General features: G+C 43.3%; 1 protein-coding gene across 1 annotated transcript in view; it reads left to right on the top strand.

The window, feature by feature from the left end:
- FARSB (phenylalanyl-tRNA synthetase subunit beta) overlaps positions 1-18,109 on the top strand; it is a 58,332-nt gene extending 40,223 nt beyond the window's left edge. The window contains exon 17 of the mRNA XM_040982801.1: positions 17,809-18,109. Within this exon, the coding sequence (XP_040838735.1) occupies positions 17,809-17,960 (152 nt within the window). The 3' untranslated portion in view covers positions 17,961-18,109. The remainder of the gene's footprint in view (positions 1-17,808) is intronic.

Here is an 18,109-nt window from a genome sequence, read left to right as displayed (position 1 = left end):
GGGAAAGGGTGTTTTTCTGCCTCTGCTTCTATTTACTTTTCTTCATCCTTCCAGATTTTCTCGTTGAAGGTTTGTTTTCATTACTGTTTTCATTATTATTCTGAAACTTTGAAAATAACCCTGGAATATGAGTCTTTTCTTGTATGCAGGTGTATGGGATTAAATTTTTTTTTTTTTTTTTTATAAAATTGGGATGGCCTGGCGCTGTAGAACACACCAGGATCCCATATAGGCACCAGTTCTGATCCAGGTGGGCCTGCTTTCCCATCCAGCTCCCTGCTTGTGGCCTGGAAAGCGGTCAAGGACAGCCCAAACCTTGGGACCTTGCACCTGTGTGGGAAGCCCATAGGAGGCTCCTGGCTCCTGGCTTTGGATCACCTTAGATCCAGCCATTGCAGCTGCTTGGGGAGTGAATCAGCAGATAGAAGATCTGTCTCTCTTCCTCTCTATATCTGACATTGCAATAAGGAATAAATAAAACTTTAAAAAAATAATATAGATAATTGGTATCTTTCACTCTTTCTCATTAGGAATAACCCAGTGGACCGTAGCACTTATCCAGTGGGAAGCTAAAGTGAGGCATATTAACTGAGTTAAGTCGTGTCAGCCTTGGAAGCAAGGGTCCTCTCCCATTACCACCTTGTCTGTCTTCCTTGTGCCTTTTTGCACTTGTACTCTGGGTTACCATTCTAGAGCTCTGGGTTGAGACCTGGTCATCTAAGTTAGTGGAAATGTGTAAGCTAATGTGAAGCATTTGTTCTTTTACGCAAATTCTTTTCTCAGAAATCTTACCTTATCAATGTGTTGATTGGGTTTCTAGAAGCAGGCTGTGCCATGTAAGTGAGGTCTGGTTTCTTGCCTACTTGAAAGGTTACAAAGTACTGAACTGATCAATTCCAGCATAATGCCCTCCTCCGTATTTGCATGAATAACATCAATATAAACTAACATCTCAGTGCTGTGACCTCCTGCCTCAATGTGTCCCTTAGATATTCGTGTTTTAGAACAATCTGAGTTCCCAATCATGAGGCCGACTTCAAAAAGATTAAAAGAAATAAGACCACAGGCCCTGCTGTCAAGGAACCTGTCAGGGAGACACTCCACGGCCTGCATCTCAGACCACGCTGCTGAGAAGAGTGCCTTGGGGTTTCGAAAGGAGACAGTATAACTTAGGATGTGCAGAAAAATGCCATGTTCTGCACAGCGAGCTGGTCCTTTGCGGGTGGACACAGGATGCCAGAACGAGCACCTGCTCAGGTCTGAAAACAATGGGACATGCGGGCTGTGCATGTAACGCAGGAGCAGTTGGTGTGTACTCTTAAGGACCTCGGACATTGTATTGATTCTTTGTTTTTGGAATGGTCTCATTTTTTTTTTTTTTCTGTGTAACACATTTTTTTTCTCCCATGTTGTTTCCTTCATGTTTAAAGGGGGTATTAAGGGAGAAGGTCCACCCAATTTCCCACCTTCCCCAGGTCCCGCATGTATGGTATGCTCTGAGGTTCTTGCTAAGGTGGCTTGATATTTCAACAGTTATGAATTGCTGCCATTCTTGCCACTCCAAGCACTATGAGGTCTTTGAAGAATCCACTGGTTGACATAGTCCATCATACAGTCTCTGTTTGCCCCGTATTTCGCTGCTAAGATATAGCTGAGATGGTTGATTGACCTGTTCTGCCTTTTCTCTTTTCTTGGTTAGGGTTCTGAGTCCAGCATTTTGATTGGGGAGATCTCTAAAGAAACTTTGTCTGAGGTGTTCTCAAACCAGATTCTTGTATGTCCTAGCAAGTATAGGGCCCGGCACAGTTCATCGCCCTGATCAGCTGGTGGTTGCAATTGCTGGATTGGTTCTATTTTCAGTCCCGACTTCCACTGGAACCAATAGGTGTTGCACTCCAATCTGGTTCTGCCCAGCGCATACTCAGCCCTCGCATACACCAGTGGGAGCTGCAGTGTACCAATTCTTAAATGCTAGATTTTTCAACTAATTAGGAGAGATAAATTGAGCTTTCTTTGTCTTTTTTTTTTTTTTAAAGCCGGCAAGTGATGGTGGATTTGTATAGTAGAGGGATTAATGTGGCAGCAGTTTGTAGATTCAGTTACATAGAAAATAGAAAGCATAGAAAAATAGAAGGCATTATACTGTATTTCAAAGCAGTGAGTGATGCAGCAGCAGTAGCTAGCTAAGGAAGAGACTGATTTTAGGATCTAGGGGAGGAGGTGGTCCAGCACTCACTGTATGCGAGATGTTATGGGATGTTCCACTTGGAACTTTTCCTATATGATCTGGCTAATACGTTTTGATCTCTGTTTTACAAGTCAGACTTTTGTTAATTCTAAACTTCTGATATATATAGGTACATATATATATATTTTTAAAGATTTATTTATTTATTGGAAAGTCAGATATACAGAGAGGAGGAGAGACAGAGGAAGATCTTCCGTCCAGTGATTCACTCCCCAAGTGAGCGCAATGGCCGATGCTATGTCTATCCGAAGCCAGGAGCCAGGAACTTCTTCCAGGTATCCCACGCAGGTGCAGGGTCCCAAAGCATTGGGCCGTCCTGACTGCTTTCCTAGGCCACAAGCAGGGAGCTGGATGGGAAGTGGAGCTGCCGGGATTAGAACCGGCGCCCATGTGGGATCCTGGGGTGCGTTCAAGGTAAGGACTTTATCCGCTCGGCCACGCTGCCGGGGCCCTAAACTTCTGATATTATGTTAGGCATATATAAGCACTCAAGTAGAGTGAGTAGATGTCTATTGTGGTGTAGAATATATGTAAGTATATGTACTTTCATTGTTTTTATATATATATATTTATTTATTTATTTTGATAATCTTACATAGTTGATCAGGGCACAAAGGGTCAAGGGTTACAGGAAAGTGGGTAAGACCATTGTTTCCACACTAATTTTTTTTTTTTTCTGTTTCTGGGGTCAGAGGAGAAACAAAAGGAGAAGCCCCATCCAGCTTCCCATCCATCCCAAGTCCCCAACGTTGGGCATGCTCTGAGGGTCCTGCTCAAGCAGTTTTGATAGTTCAACAGTTTTGAATTGCTGCCAGTATCGCCGCTACAAGCACAATGAATTCTCTTCAGAATCCACTGGCTGACATAGTCTCTTCATGGTTGGGGTTCTGAGATCAGCAGTTCAGTTGGAGGGTTCTCCACAGAAACTTCATCTGAGGTGATCCCAGACCTGATTCTTGTATGTGCTTGCCAGTACAGGGTCTGGCACCGTCCGTCCGTCGCCCCAATCAACTTATGCACATGCTGTTCGTGGCAGTTGCTGGGTCGGTTCTCTTTCCAGCCCTGTCTTCCACGCGAAGCAGCGAGTGTTGCAGTCCAGCCCAATCCTGCCCATTTCATACTCAGCCCTCACACAAACCAGTGGGAGCTGCAGCGTAGCTGGGGCGACTCCACATAACCCCTACCAGGCCTGCCCTCTACCCTGGTTCCCATGCTTGCCAGTATGTACCACCGACTTGTTCAGTCTGTCCCACATCCCATTTAGCTCTTGCACATGTCAATGCACATTGAAGCCTAGTTCAACCCAACCTGCCCTATTATCCAGCCCACACACACACACTGACAGATGCCTTTCTGACTAGCCACCCCTGCCCCAATCTTGGTTGTCCTGCTGTTCAGTGGCAGTGGTACCCCAAGAGGGATGTGCCCACTATTTCCCTCTTAGGCCACTCCCACTCCCCAATTATGCACTCTCCAGGTGGTTCAAGAGTTTAACTTGAGAGATTTAGCCCCCAGAGCCAGTCTCTGCCAGCTGATGCTGCGGCACAACCCAACCAACCCTCACCCACTCTAAACTATGCTTGCACCAGCCTGGCTTTTCCCTGATCTAGCTCACATGAAGCCCACAGGTGTTGCAGCCCTGCCTGGTCTGGTCTGCCCCATAGTATATGTAGTTTCATGATAAAAATCATTTCTGAGCTGCTGCAGCCGTGGTGTGGTTATAGACATTTATATTCAGTTTTGTAGGACTAAATTGTTATTTGGGTTTTGATTTTGTGTGACTGCTTGCAGGTCAGGTTTGTGTTTCCTTTTGCATCTATGTAGGGTCTTGTAATAGAATATTGTAATGTTTTCAAGTTTTTACATCTATGAAATAGCCAAGACTTATGAATTATAGAAGCTTCGTTTGGCCTGGATCAGTTAATATTGAACATATCTAACAATCGGTGGTAGCTTTGCAATTACAGAGTCCTGCTCATGTCAGTTACATTGGCAAATAAACCTCTTTCCATTCTTTTTAATCTTTAACACCAGCTTTGCTTTTATGCTGCCTTTTCTTTTTATTGTTATGGATTGATTGGAACGGAACTTGATTCCCTTTTGAGAAACATTGTCTGTTGTAGGAGAAATCCGGAGGCTCATTTGGTTGGTAATTGTGTTGATCTCAGCGTGCTGTGTTGACACGGCAGCGTGATGCTGCTTGTTCTGCAGGCTCCAGCCCTTGTGGCATGTTGGGTGTCTGCACAAGTGCGTAGGAAAGCCCAGGACTGCGGCAGCAGAGAAAACCATGCTCTTACGTATTTTTCAGGTGCTGAGCATCTTTGCAATTTAAAAACCGTGAAAGAGGGTAAAATGCTGAGGATAGAATAAGGTTGTTGAGTGAAAGGGGACCCTTAACATCTTAGCCAACTGCCAAGTATTTGAAGGATTCCCGAAGGGTTCAGCTCAGAATGTTCCAGTGGCATTTGATCAGATTATTGTAGCATGTGTACATTGTAGCATGCTTTTCTTCTCTCTCTTTTTTTTTTTTTGCCTTCTTCTCTTTCATTCTTTGTGGTTTGTTGCAAACTAAATTATGTATGTTAAGATGCATTTATCCTTTTCAAAAACCACTTCTGGGCAAAGAAAATTCTTGACATTTTTTGTGCTTAGAGCAGTTATGTGGTTGCTGGGCAAATCAGTGGCGAAAATAATTTCTTGTCGAATGCAGCAAGCTTTGTATGTCATTGGCCGTGTTTATTGGGGCATGTGGTTTCCCCCTCTTTACTTTGCTGCCTATTTCAGTTCTGATTATTTACAATTCTACCGAAAATGTCAATTTAACTTCAGATAATATCCATGATGGAGAGACAGGAGTTTTAAAATTTTAGTTTTGACAATTTAGTTTTCATGGTGCTCAGAACTAATTTTTAAAATGGAAAATAACCTTGAAAGTAGTGAGCACATTTAATCCTATGCCATATGTACACAGCGTCGTTCTCTAGGTGCCTGCTGTTGTAACAGTGACAGCTAAGCATCATTGGCTTGACCTGAAGGTTGTGACCTATCCCCCTTTCAGGGCACCTGCGAAAGATTTGAGACACTAAAAAATATGAGTGAAATTGTGATGTTTCCATGGTCGTCACACTGGTTTTTAGTGTAGTATAAATTTGGAAATATCCAAGGAAAACGTCAATTGAATAACTTTTCAACAGTTTGATTTACACAAATATGGGACTGTATTAACAAGAGAACTGTGTTGTGTGTTAGCATTTAGTGACCTTTAACCAAGACATATCCCTATTTTTGGCATCGGCTTTAAAAAGCTTCTGAAGTTCTTAAACTTCTGGCCTTATTACTGTGTGAGTAAAATAGGTATTCCTCTCCTCTTTTTGTGTTTGAGACAAACTTTTAAATACTGCCTTGTCTATAAACTTCTTGGGAGGAATCGAAAGATCCAGAACAACAGTGAGTGGTGGTGACCACACAGTTGGAACATTGGAAACATGGGGTGCAGCCTTCATGAGGGCTTCGTTAGTCACCCCAGGACTCACTTAACCCCGTCAGCTCTGTGAGTGCACGGGTTGTCCTGGCCTCACTCTCTTTATTGTGCATAGGCCAAAGTTCTCTTCATTTACATCCACTTCAGTGTGTGTGTGTGTGTGTGTGTGTGTGTGTGTGTGTGTGTGTGTGTGTTTTGGCTTGTCAGCGCCCATGGCAAATTTTAGAATACCATCTACCAGATGCCACAGCGAATGAGCTTGATCAGCTCATCTCCACATTGCATCTGATAACAATGCTGGTCAACGTTTTTGAATTTTCTCTCCCTTAAGAACATTTTTAGGGCATTGCTGATCGTCCCTCCACGAAGTTTTAATACCACATAGACACTGTGTCTCTATCAAATACTATATAATTAGCTATTCTGCATACATAGAAATAAATACAGACCTTATTTGCAGTTCAGTGTAAAAGTAACAATGACTAAAACTTTTTTCTTTCTTTTGGAATCTATTTTATATATATATTTTAAAATAGTAGCTTTGTTTTTAGCATTTGTTACATAGGTCAGGGGATTCAGTTGGCAGGACTCAAGCAGCTCCTGGCTCGTGGCTTAGGATCAGCTCAGCTCTGGCTCTGCAGCCTTTTGAGGAGTGAAGCAGTGGATGGAAGGGTTTCTCTCTCCTTCTCTTTGTTAATCTGATATGCCTTACCAATAAAAATTAATAAATCTTTAAAAAAAAAATACATTTTGGATTAAATGATAAAAATTTTTATTCTCAAAGCCTCAGCCTCACAGCTGAGTTCTCAAGATTACACATAAACAGTGTCCGCAAGGCAGCCGCGTGGTCCTGGGGCTTGGCAGACCACCACCCGGGTGTGACTTCAGCTTCCAGCAATTGGTAATCTTCCTTCACGAAATATTTTGATAGTCATTGGTTGTCTTTTTTTTTTTTTAATTTAAAATTTATTTATTTATTTGAAAGTCAAGGTTAGATAGAGAAGCAGATAAATCTGCTATCAACTGGTTCATTTCCGAAATGGTTGCAATGGCCAGTCCAGATAGGATCCAGAAACTTCTAGTCTCCCGTGTGGCTCTTGGGGCCCAGGTGTTTGGGCCAGCCTCTGCTGCTTTCCCTGGTGCATTAGCAAGGAACTGGATTGGAAGTGGAGCAGCTGGGACACAGACTGACGCCCGTGTGGAACGGCACCGTTAGAGCCACAGCTGAATGGATGTACTACGATGCAGGCCGCGGCTGTCACAGTTCCACAGCACCGTGCTTGCACGTGTTTTCTGTATTTTAATTTTTAATCTGCACTGCTGTGTGTGAAGCAGGAAAGTCCTGTGAGAATAGTTAAATACTGAGGAGCAAGACTTCAGTCGAGTAAAGTTCAGCTTTGGAGGACCCCCAAACTGTTATAATATTTAAATTGTTTTCATATCCCCTTTTAGCCCGAGGTGGGATTTCACTCCTACTGAAAATTTATGCTACAACGTAATGCATACTTTAGGGTTATTTAAATTCAACTATATGTACTGATCCAAAAAAAAAAAAAAACAAAAAAAAAACAAAAGAGCAAGAGATTTTAAGATTTATTTGAAAGATGGAGTTATACAGGTATCTTCCATCTGCCAATTCACTCTGCACATGGTTAGAGCCAGGATCGTCTTACGGGTCTCCCATGTGGCTACAAGGAGCCCAAGGGCTTGAGACATCTCCTGCTGCCTTGCCAGGAGCATTTGCAGGCTTCCAGCTGGCACGCACATGGGATTCTGGCGTCACCAGTGGCAGCTGAAACCTGTTATGCCTCAATGCCACCTGCAGGAAAGATTTTCTTAATTTCCCAGATTGCACTCTCTTTTTTCCAGCCTCCAAACTGGACATTGCCCTCTACTCCTCCAGAGAAAAGGATGTTGTGGCCCAAATACAGAGATGAAGAAGCTCATTTTTTACCTTAGAATCCTTCTGTGTCCTAAAAGATTTTGATGGTGATTTTTCCTACTCATTTTTTTTTTAAATCTTCTGCATATAGGACTGTTTTCACCTTCCTCAGCAGCAAGCTTTACACATTGCTGTAATTTAGCAGTACCAGGCTTTGGTACATTTGTGTACCATATTGGGTAAGAGTCTTTGGCCTGGGAATTCCTAGAAAATTATATGTGTTCTGATAAACTAAATGTGTTAAGTGGACAAACTAGCTTTCTCCCAGCATGCTTAGCAGGATAGATAGAAAAATAAATGTATTGAATAAATCCCTAGGTAAGGATGTGGAGTCTGCTAAGCACATGGCCACTCAGAGGCAAGGCTCTGTTTCCCTGGAGCATTTACAATGGCTTTGACTAAGAGAAATTTCTGTCTTGTTTTAGCCATTACTGTGGGGGTGGGGAGACATTATTTCAAGTCCATCTGAAAGCTCTGAGCTAAAGAATGTGGCACTACACACATACACACACACACAAACACTTGGATTTCAACAAAATCTACTTGTTCAGTGCAGATGCAATTTTTTTGGGGGGAAAAAGGACATATTTTCAGTCTGCAGTTGGTTGGATCCACAGATACAGAATCTGTGGATGGGTAAGGCCAACGATGTCTGTAAAGGTGAAGTCCTCAGTTCCAGTCAGACACCGCAGTATTCATCCCTGTGTTCTCCTGGTCCGTGCTTGTTCCGCTCTTCATTAATAGTGAGAAACCCAGGCCGCCATCACTCCTGTTTGCTTGCTGTGACCTGCTTTCCTCCTGCATTCTTCTGTGGGAATAGAACTGTCCGTGGGGCTGTGCCCTGTGGACACCCTGCTCCCTTGGCCAGAGAGCCCGAGCTCTCTCTCTCTCCCTGATATGAGACTTGTGGAGTCACCGTCTCGGTCATCCCCTGGATCAGAACCTCTGCCCTGCCCAGGCCCTTTAGGGTGAAATATTCCTGGAAGACCAGAGGGAACATGTTTTGTCCTAGTTGACTTAATTTTAAATTAGAAGAAGTTTGCACACATAAAGTGGACAGCTTGGCCAAAAGCTTAGAACATTTGCTGTCAGCCTTAAGTGCCTGTGGGCCACACCCAGGGAGGGTGTTTCAGCGGCCCCCTTTCCCCTCCAGCTTACTCTACAGCCTATCCTGTTGCTCCCCCAGGCAAGCGTCCTAATCCTGTGTTTCGCTTCTCCCATCTGCAGCCTGGCTGTCCCACTGAGGACCCGGCCAGGGCTGCTCTGACACAATTTTCAGCTTTTTCTGCAGGTGGGAGTTGAAAGCAAGGTGGTGTGTTTTCAGAGTTTCATTTTTACCTTCCCACCCTCCTTGTCAACTAAAATTTAATTCTGAAGCTCAAACACGTGTATTATGATTCCAGGTTTCAAGTTACTTTTACTTCAGGTTAGCCAAAAGTCTCAATTGAGTGAGTTAAAGTCCCTGGACATAGTCTCATTTGCATTCTTCCCGTAGCTAATCCTGTGCCGTGTTCATCATCATCATCATCATCATCATTTTGAGATTATGGAGGAAGCAATTTTATGCATGTATTGCTTGACAAAGTTTCCTTTAAGACTTCTTAAATGAGGGACTACATAGAGTCATTTGTTTGCTAAAGATTTCCTTGTATGTAGTTAAGAAATGTGAAAATTTGGGGTAAATCATTAGACACTGATTTAAAAGTAAAGTTTTAGCTGGGTCATCTGTAAGCTCTTCACCATTCCTAACCTATTTCACATTTTGAATGTGCGAGAGAGACATAAGACGTTAAGACTAGATTTTAGGGCCTGGTGCGATGGTTCATTGGCTAAATTCTCACCATTTATGTATGTATTTATTAAGATTTATTTTATTTTTATTGCAAAGTCAGATATACAGAGAGGAGAGACAGAGAGGAAGGACTTCCCTCTGATGATTCACTCCGCAAAGTGGCTGCAATAGCCGGTGCTGCGCCTATCCGAAGCCAGGAACCAGGAACTTCCTCCAGGTCTCCCATGCAGGTACACATGGTCCCAAGGCTTGGGTGCAGGGTCCCAAGGCTTTGGGCTGTCTTCGATTGCTTTCCCACGCCACAAGCAGGGAGCTGGATGGAAAGTTGAGCTGCCGGGATTAGAACCGGCGTCCATATGGGATCCTGGTGCATTCAAGGCGAGGACTTTAGCCACTAGGCCACCATGCCAGACCCAATCCTCACCTTTTAAATGCTGGGATACCATATGATTGCTGAATCATGTCCAGGCTGCTGTATTTCCTTTCCTGCTACCTGCTTATGGCCTGGGAAAGCAGTGGAGGATGATTCAAAGCCTTGGGACCCTGCACCCCCACGGGAGACCCAGAAAAGGCGTCTGGCTTTGGATCAGATCAGCTCAGCTCTGGCCGTGGTAGCCATTTGGGGAGTGAGCCAGCAGGGGGAGGATCTTTCTCTTCTCTCTGTAAATCTGATCTGCCACTCCAAAACAGACAGACAAATACTTAAAAAAAAAAAAAAGGTTTTACGTTGTCCTACATTTTCTGTTTAGTCATTTAGTATTTTCCCTGCTAATCCTTTTTTATAAGAAATGCTAGAAAGTGACAGCCATAAAAAAAAAAAGTAATGCATTCCTCTGTGCAAATTAAGACTGAGAAATTTATTATATCAAAATATTTAGTTTTAGGAGATTATGGTGATTTTTGTAAGAGAAGATTCTTTATTGGAGACATTTCTCCAGTAGCTAGAAGACTAGATTGTCCAGGCCTGGTTGGTGTGTTTGGAGGAATGGGTCCCGTGGTTTCTGTCCTCATTTGCAGGTCAGAGTTTGCCATGCCCTGCCTGGCTGGAGTGTTCCTGTGACACGGCTCCCTGTCGGAGTTCGGTGCTGTGGGGTTAAGTAGGTGCTTGTTCTCTCAGCACTCATGGCCTTTTGCTTCAAGAGTTAATGATGTCTGCAGGTGTGTTGGGATTAGCACTGTAAAGTTGTATGAGGGAGTTTTCTTTCTTTTGATCTTTAGAAGGGGATGAAAGATGACCATTAAATTTAAGGGATTAGGTCTCCACTCTTTACAGACTTGAGGTACCATAAATATTTCACTTCAGATGCAGGGAGAAGAATTGTATACATCTGGGGGGAGACGGGTGTTTTATATTACCAGTTGGAAGTTATTCACTCTCCACTTACAAGTTAAATGATCTTTGCAGAGTCATTTTCTCTCAACCTGGTGTATGTAGTAATATCTGAAATGGAAGTTTTTGTGTTTGTGTCTTGGTAGTGATGCTTTTTGTCCTGCATTCCTAAGCCTTTTTAAAGTTAATATCTTCCCTATGTGGCTTGCTTTCCCTACTCAGGAATGTGTATGACTTCATTTGTGTAATTTCACTGTTGCCCTCAAAAAACTGCTGATCATAAGTTTGAGAAGCAATACCTTTCAGAATGATGCCATGTTCACATGCTTGGTATGTGCATGCTTGGTTTCATTAACCCTCTAGCTCTCATTGTCTTCCTTTTAAATCAGCATTGTTTAGAAAAGGAATGTGATGTTGATGAGCTGGCAGTCAAGGTAGACAATTACTGTTAGTGCATTCTCAGGAAGCGGTTAGGACACTGGAGGAAGTCTCAGACACACAGGAAAGACGGGGTCAGCCCCACTCCACTCCTTTCCCTATTGTCCACTCTGTCAATTTTACTCCAGAATGGAACATGGAGAGTGTTTCCTGTGTGTCCTAAGTAGAACGAAATGCTTTGGGGACAAACCAAGCCCAGAATAAATGAGTATTTTCTCCCTGCATTCCACATGACATAATCAGCTGTTTAGAACACATTTAAAATACCTCCATTCAGCCCCAGTGACTCACAGTACCTAGGTAGTTCTATGTTTTGTGTTTTGTTTCTGAAAGCTCACAAGTGATACTTTTCTTTCAATGCTGTAACACATGAGGTAAGTCCTTTTCCAGCGTTCTTTATTCCCTATTTATTTCTTACCTTTTCATTGTAGAAAATTAGAATGATGGTTGTAAACTCTTAATGTTATGTACAAGTGGTGTGAAGAAGGGAAAAGTAAATTGTGTGAGTACATACAATGAGATGGGTCACAGAAAGTACCCACTGCGTGAGCTGATGGTGGTCGCTGGCAGAATGCTGGGTGAGAACTAAAGAGCCTCGTGCTTGATGACACTGCCCAGTGCTTTCAGGTTAGGGGTCTGCTCAGTTACCACCTGCTTCCGATGCTTCATAAAATTATAGGGATGACTCTATGCACTGCTTATCCAAACTATGGGCCTATAATATTACTCTAAAAAAAGAAACTGTGAAAGGTGTTTGGCAACGAGCAAGAAAGGGACCTCACCAACTCTTTGATGGTCAATTAACCAGAAAATGTGCTAACGACTGGGTGCTGTGCTGGATTATGGGCCCAGGAATTACCCCCGGAGTCCTCAGAGTGGTCCTGCTCTTTGAGCACAGACACAATTATAGACCTCAGGGAGATGCTACAAAAGCTTTAATTAAGAGATTTATTTACACCCCACTAAGTTTTGGAAATTAAATTCTTATTTGTGCTTAACTGGTTTTTCTTTGGTCTGAGTTTCCACATATATTTCAACAGAGAACACTGTTTTTTCCAAACCTGTTTTCTCCTGGAAGCCATCTTACTGTGATGGGTCACGGGGAGAGGGGAGAGTAATCAGTAAGGAATGAGGGAAAGTGATCTGAGAGCCTCGATGGTGCAGCATTTGGGGCTGGGGTGGGAAATTGAAGTTCTTATGTGGAAGTTGTCTCTGCTTGATATACCAGTAAACCAAAAACTGTGCACTTAAATACACAAACAGAATTCAGGTTATAGGAATCCTCCTCACAAGGCGACATGCTCCTCCTTGGAACAGCATGCTGCTGTGTCTCCAAAAATGTTACTCTCTGACGTGATCAAAGCAGGCTTTAGCTACCCTCCAGATCTGACCTTTTACAAACCAAGATGCACACTTAGTTCAGTTCCTCCACCGAAGGTGCATTTAACCTCACCTAGAGATTACAGCCGCCTGTCTGTGTTAAGCTGTGCTACCCTACTTTGTCTGCAGGGAGGCACTCTTCTGCTGCAACTCCTGGGCTTTCTTGCTGCCTCGGGGTGTGTCCTCTTTGGCTAGTGAAGCAAGTGCCTGCAAAATTTGGTTTGAACCATGAAGGTTTTAAATTACTAGGTGGCCTTATGTTGTGCAGTAGTGGGTTAAGTTGCTACCTGCAACAGTGTCATCTCATAGGGACATGTGTTGGAGTCCCAGCTGCAGCTCCCTCCTAATGCACAGAGGAAAGCAGTGGCAAATGTCCCAACTGCTCAGACCCCTGCACCCACCTGAGAGACACAGAAGCAGCTCCTGGCTTCTGCCCGGCCCAGCCACAGCCATTGCAGCCCTTTTGGATTGAGCCAGCAGATGGAAGATCTCTCTTTTTCTCTCTTTCTTTCAAATGAATAAAGTTAAATCTTTTTAAAAAAACAGTACTAGGAACTGTTGTGCATTAGTAATTGCATATTTTCTTTTGGTGTCTTTAGGTTTATGTATTTATTTGAAAGACAGAGAAAGAGAGAGAGAGACAGAGATCTCCTGTTCACTGGTTCACTCCCCAAATGACCACAGTGATCAAGACTGGGCCAGGCCATAGTTAGGAGCTCAGAATTCCATCTGAGTATCCCATATGGTTGGCAGTGACCTGAATTCTTGGGCATTATGTACTACCCTCCTAGGCTCATTGGCAGGGTGGTGAATCAGAAGGGGAACAGCTAAAACTTGAACCAGTACTGCAATGTTGGGTACCAGCACTGAGAGCTTGATCAGCTGTACCACAGAGCCAGCTGCTCTTGTAGTACTTGAGGTGTGTGCCTTACATGGACTCAGACGGCACATCTTGCAGGTTCCCTTGTGCACTTCTGATTGGTGGGTCCTTTTGCATTCCTCTCAGTTGGATATGTGAAGGACAGAGCTGCCTTCTTTTTTTGACATTCTGAACACAATAGTCAATAAGAAAATCATTAGAGGTGTTTATGTCATAGTCTTACTTGGAAGGAAAAGAAAGATGAAAAATGGGAAGCCCAGTTAACTAGTTTAAGATTATCAAAAAGTGCAGTTTTCAGCAAGGTTTCATTTATGTGGAAGCCCTACGCTGGGACACCATGGTAATGAGGGGAGGGAAGGATGAATATGGAATGAGAGGCAGAGGGCCCTTTGCCTGTTTTCATTCCGATGCAGTGAGGGCATCTCACTCAGGTGCAGTGTGCCTTAGTGACTCAAGTGGGTTCATGTGCTAAGCATGCTTTTGACATCCTATTGCAAATACTCATTGGGATTTTTAAACAGCACATGGTATGAATTTCCATTCTCTTTGCTTTTTATTCTTTTGAAAAGAGGACCTTTGTATTTAATGTTACAAGTATTTTTGTTCAACCAGGTAGTTAACAGCTACTGAACTAGAAGTGAAGTTTGCTCCAAACTCCTGGAGAGAAATAGAACAGGTACCAAAGAGTAACAGGATGTTTCCAGATTTTGTGGGAAAGCAGAACTAAAAGATAAGTTTATTTTGGTGCAAAAAAATTTTTTTAATCACTTTTTTCATAGAATGCATTTTCCGTGAGCTTTTCCAAGACCCTACATATGCAATAATTTGCTTTAAAAAATGCTGAATCAAAAAGTTACTTTATGAAGTAAAAATTCTAAGTTCTTATCTCTTAGGCTTTATTTTGCTAACATTGCTAGAATTAGCACAGCTGGCTTAGATTGAAAAATAGTTCAATCTTATGCTTCAGTAAAATTAATTCAATCAAATTGGAGTTGAGGTTAGATAAAAAGAAGCATTCTTAAGTGTAACAGGGTTCTCAGGGAAGGACTAGGACATTTTCTTTCTCAGTGGCCTTTGAAAGTAGGCTGTTTTCAGGGTGGGCATTAGCTCGACTATTAAGGCACAGTTTGTGATGTTTGCGCTCTATTAGAGTGCCTGGGTTCAGGTGCCAGCTCCACTTCCCATTCCATCTTTTTGTTGACATGCGACCTGGGAGCCAGCAGGTGACCAAGTACCTCAGTACCTAGGTCCTTCCACACATGTGGGACACAGCAGGATTGAGGTCTAGTCTCCTGGATCCAACCTGGCCCAGCCCCAGCTGCCAGCTGTTGTGGCTGTCTAGGAAGTGAAGCAGCAGATGCACGGCCCTTGTGTTTGTCTCTCTCTCTCTCTCCTAGGATATTGTGTTTTCCAGATATGGTAGATGCATTCACATACAATGGTGTATGAACAGGTGCCATGTGTAGCGATGGAGTGATGACTGTCGGGAAGCCTTCCTCTCCCACGTCTGTGATTTCTGCCCCCTCTCCCCCACCTGTTTTCCTTAGAAAGCAGAGACATAGAGACAGACAGCCATCTTTCATCCACTGGTTCACATCCGGAATGCCTGCAAAAGTCAGGGATGGGCCAGGCCAAATCCAGGATTCTAGAGCCTCATTTACATCTCCCACAAGGTGGCAGGGACCCAAGTACTTAAGCTGTCCACGACCTCCCAGGGTGTGCATTAGCAGGAATGCCTGAGTTGGAAGTTAAACCCAGACAATCCATTGCGGGATGTGGGTGACTTGAGTAGTGTCAAACATCCTTAGCCCCTACATTTCTTTCTTTCGTTTTTTTTTTTTTAAAGATTTGTTTATTTTTATTGGAAAGGTAGGTTTACAAAGAGGACAGAGAGAAAGCTATTCCTCTGGTTCACTTCCCAAATCACTGTAACAGCTTGAACTGAGCCAATCCAAAGCCAGGAGCTTTTTCCTGATTTCCCTTATAGCTACAGGGTCCCAAGGCTCTGGGCCATCATGTACGGTTTTTTGAGACTACAAGCAGGGAGCTGAATGGGAAATGAGGCAGCTGGGACCCGAACCAGCGGCTATATGGGATGCCAGCACTTTTAGACAAAGGATTAGCCAGTTGAGCCATGGCACCAGGCCCACCCTCACGATTTCCATTTTTCTTGATTATATTGCTTATCTTCCACACATATTTTATTGATTGAACATTTCCATTTTTATCTTGGGGGGAGGATCATAGTTTTAACATTTAATAGTCAGGTTTAGGTTTTTGTTTTCATAATTTTTATCAGATCCACTAGTATTCCTGTCTCTCTAAGGTTGTGCTTTATCAGTCCTGTTTGTTTTTTTCATTATTTTATTTGATTTCCTTTCCTGTACCTCTCCCCAAGTGTGAATTATGTCATGGAACCAGACACTACGCTTCAGTACGGTTCATTGAGATTTTGGCTTTAATAGATAATCTGCAGGGCTATGTAGAATGTGTTACCTCATATTTTAATCAGTACTTTGGGATTCTATCAGAATAATGATTAAAAATGTCAGGTCTTGATGCAGAAGCATAAACAGGTAGCCATGTGCTGTTTGTAGTTCTGTGTCTCTGTGATGCTATTGGGACAGCTGCTGGTTCCCTCCTCCCCAGCTTGATTCTGTCTTCCTTAATTATGCTGACCATGAAGCCTAGCTGACTCAGCAGTTTGCTGTCTAAAGTGGCAGGCTTGGCTGTGGCTCTGCCCCACTGGGTCGGTGTCCGGAAGCATTTCTGGTGAATAAGGAGCTGTGGGCCTGGTCCCTTTTCAAGTTGTTGGAGAAAGAAATGAGTCAGTATCTTTTCTGATGTCAGTATACAGCACTGAGAAACTCCTAAGGAGCTGGTTAATTTAGCAGATATGGGAGGAGGGCTATATTTGTTTTATTTAAGCCTCAGGAACTATTGCTAGTTTGGTAAGTTCAGATCAGCACATTGGCATCCAGATGCAGAGAGAACTTTGTGCCTGTGGTGGAGTAAATCAGGGATCCAACCCGAGTTACTTCGGACTGGTCTTTGCTGTGGCTTCACAGTGGATGCTCCCGAACGGTTTTCCACACCCTTTTCATACAGGGACACGGAGTCGTGTTCTGGTAACATGGATGGCCTCTCTTCAGACCTGTGGTCCCCATAGCCAGCCTAAGGCATTCTGCCTGCGTTTTATATATAAAAAGGGGAAACTGAGTGATGTGGATAGTGAATAGATGGAATTTCAACTTGACCAGCAAGTATCACTATGGAGAAACCTGTTTCCAAACAGGTTCTTCCCGTACAAGTTCATCAGTTTTACATTCTGTTCTCCTCTTTGCCTTTCTTAGGACTGGTGCCAAGAGGAGGCTGAGTTTCCCAAGGAGTTCTCCAAATTTCATCATTCCCCTTTATTTTATCCTCCCTACTCAAAAATATAGCCAGGATTGAGCCAGTATTGTGGCTCAGTGGAGTAAGCCACCTCTTTCACCTCTGGCATCCCATGAGTACTTATTTGAGTCCCAGTTGTTCTGGGAAGGCCAACAGAAGATGGCTTAAGTACTTGAACCCTTGCCTCCCCATAGATCTGGATGGAGCTCCAGGTTCCTGGCTTTGTCTCTCTGTCTGTCTCTCTAACTGAACCTTTAAAATAAATAAATAAATAAATAAATATATATATATATATATATATATATAAAATTATTGACAAAAGGGTTTGAGGCCAGGATATGTATATATATAAAATTATTGACAAAAGGGTTTGAGGCCAGGATAGCATCATAGTGAGTTAAGCCATTGTCTGTGACATTAGACAGTACTGCTTGAAATTGTGCTGCTTTGTTTCCAGTTCATTGTCCTACTGATGTGCTTGCGAGAGCAGTGGAGGATGGCTCAGGTCCCTGCCACCCACTTGGGAGACCCAAATGCAGTTCCTGGCTTCTGGTTCCTGCCTGGCCCAGCCCTGACCACTGCAGTCATTTGCGGAGTTAGCCAGTGAATATAAGAGCTCTACCTCTTAGTCTTGCTCTCTCTCCCTTTCTGTCTGTGGCTTTTCCTTTGTCTCTGTAACTTTGCCTTTAAATAAATATTTTAAAAAGACACAGGGCCTTACTTTCATATTCGCCACTATTTTTGTTTCTAATCATGTTTCTAATACTAATGTTGTGTTTCTCACAGAGTTGAGGAAGCACTCTGTTTTCATAGCCAGCGGTTTAAAGAATGGCAGTCCTTTTAAAAGTGGTCTAGGGGACTTTCAGGGTTAAATGTCTGACAGTTTTGCCAGAAGATGTGCTGATTTTTCTCTCTGTTTTTCAGGTCCTGCCTTCTTCCCTGGGCGATGTGCTGAGATTTTTGCCAAGGGTCAAAGCATCGGGAAGCTTGGGGTCCTTCATCCTGATGTTATCACCAAGTTTGAGTTGATGATGCCCTGCTGCTCCCTGGAAATCAATATTGAGCCCTTTTTGTGAGGATGCTATCCGTTGTGATTGTCGCTTTTCCTCCCCAGTCCCTCCATTGGGAACACCTGTTTGTGCTTTAATGTTTGAGAAAATAAAGGTGTTGTCTGGCTCCCTGGGCAGATCCCCTCTCCCTGTGTGAAGTTGGCAAATGCAGCCTA

Source organism: Ochotona curzoniae, unplaced genomic scaffold (assembly GCF_017591425.1).
Source record: "Ochotona curzoniae isolate NIBS_2020 unplaced genomic scaffold, NIBS_Ocur_1.0 contig_3643, whole genome shotgun sequence".
In the NCBI taxonomy this organism is placed as follows: Eukaryota; Metazoa; Chordata; class Mammalia; order Lagomorpha; family Ochotonidae; genus Ochotona; species Ochotona curzoniae.
This window is presented reverse-complemented; position numbering and strand designations above follow the sequence as displayed.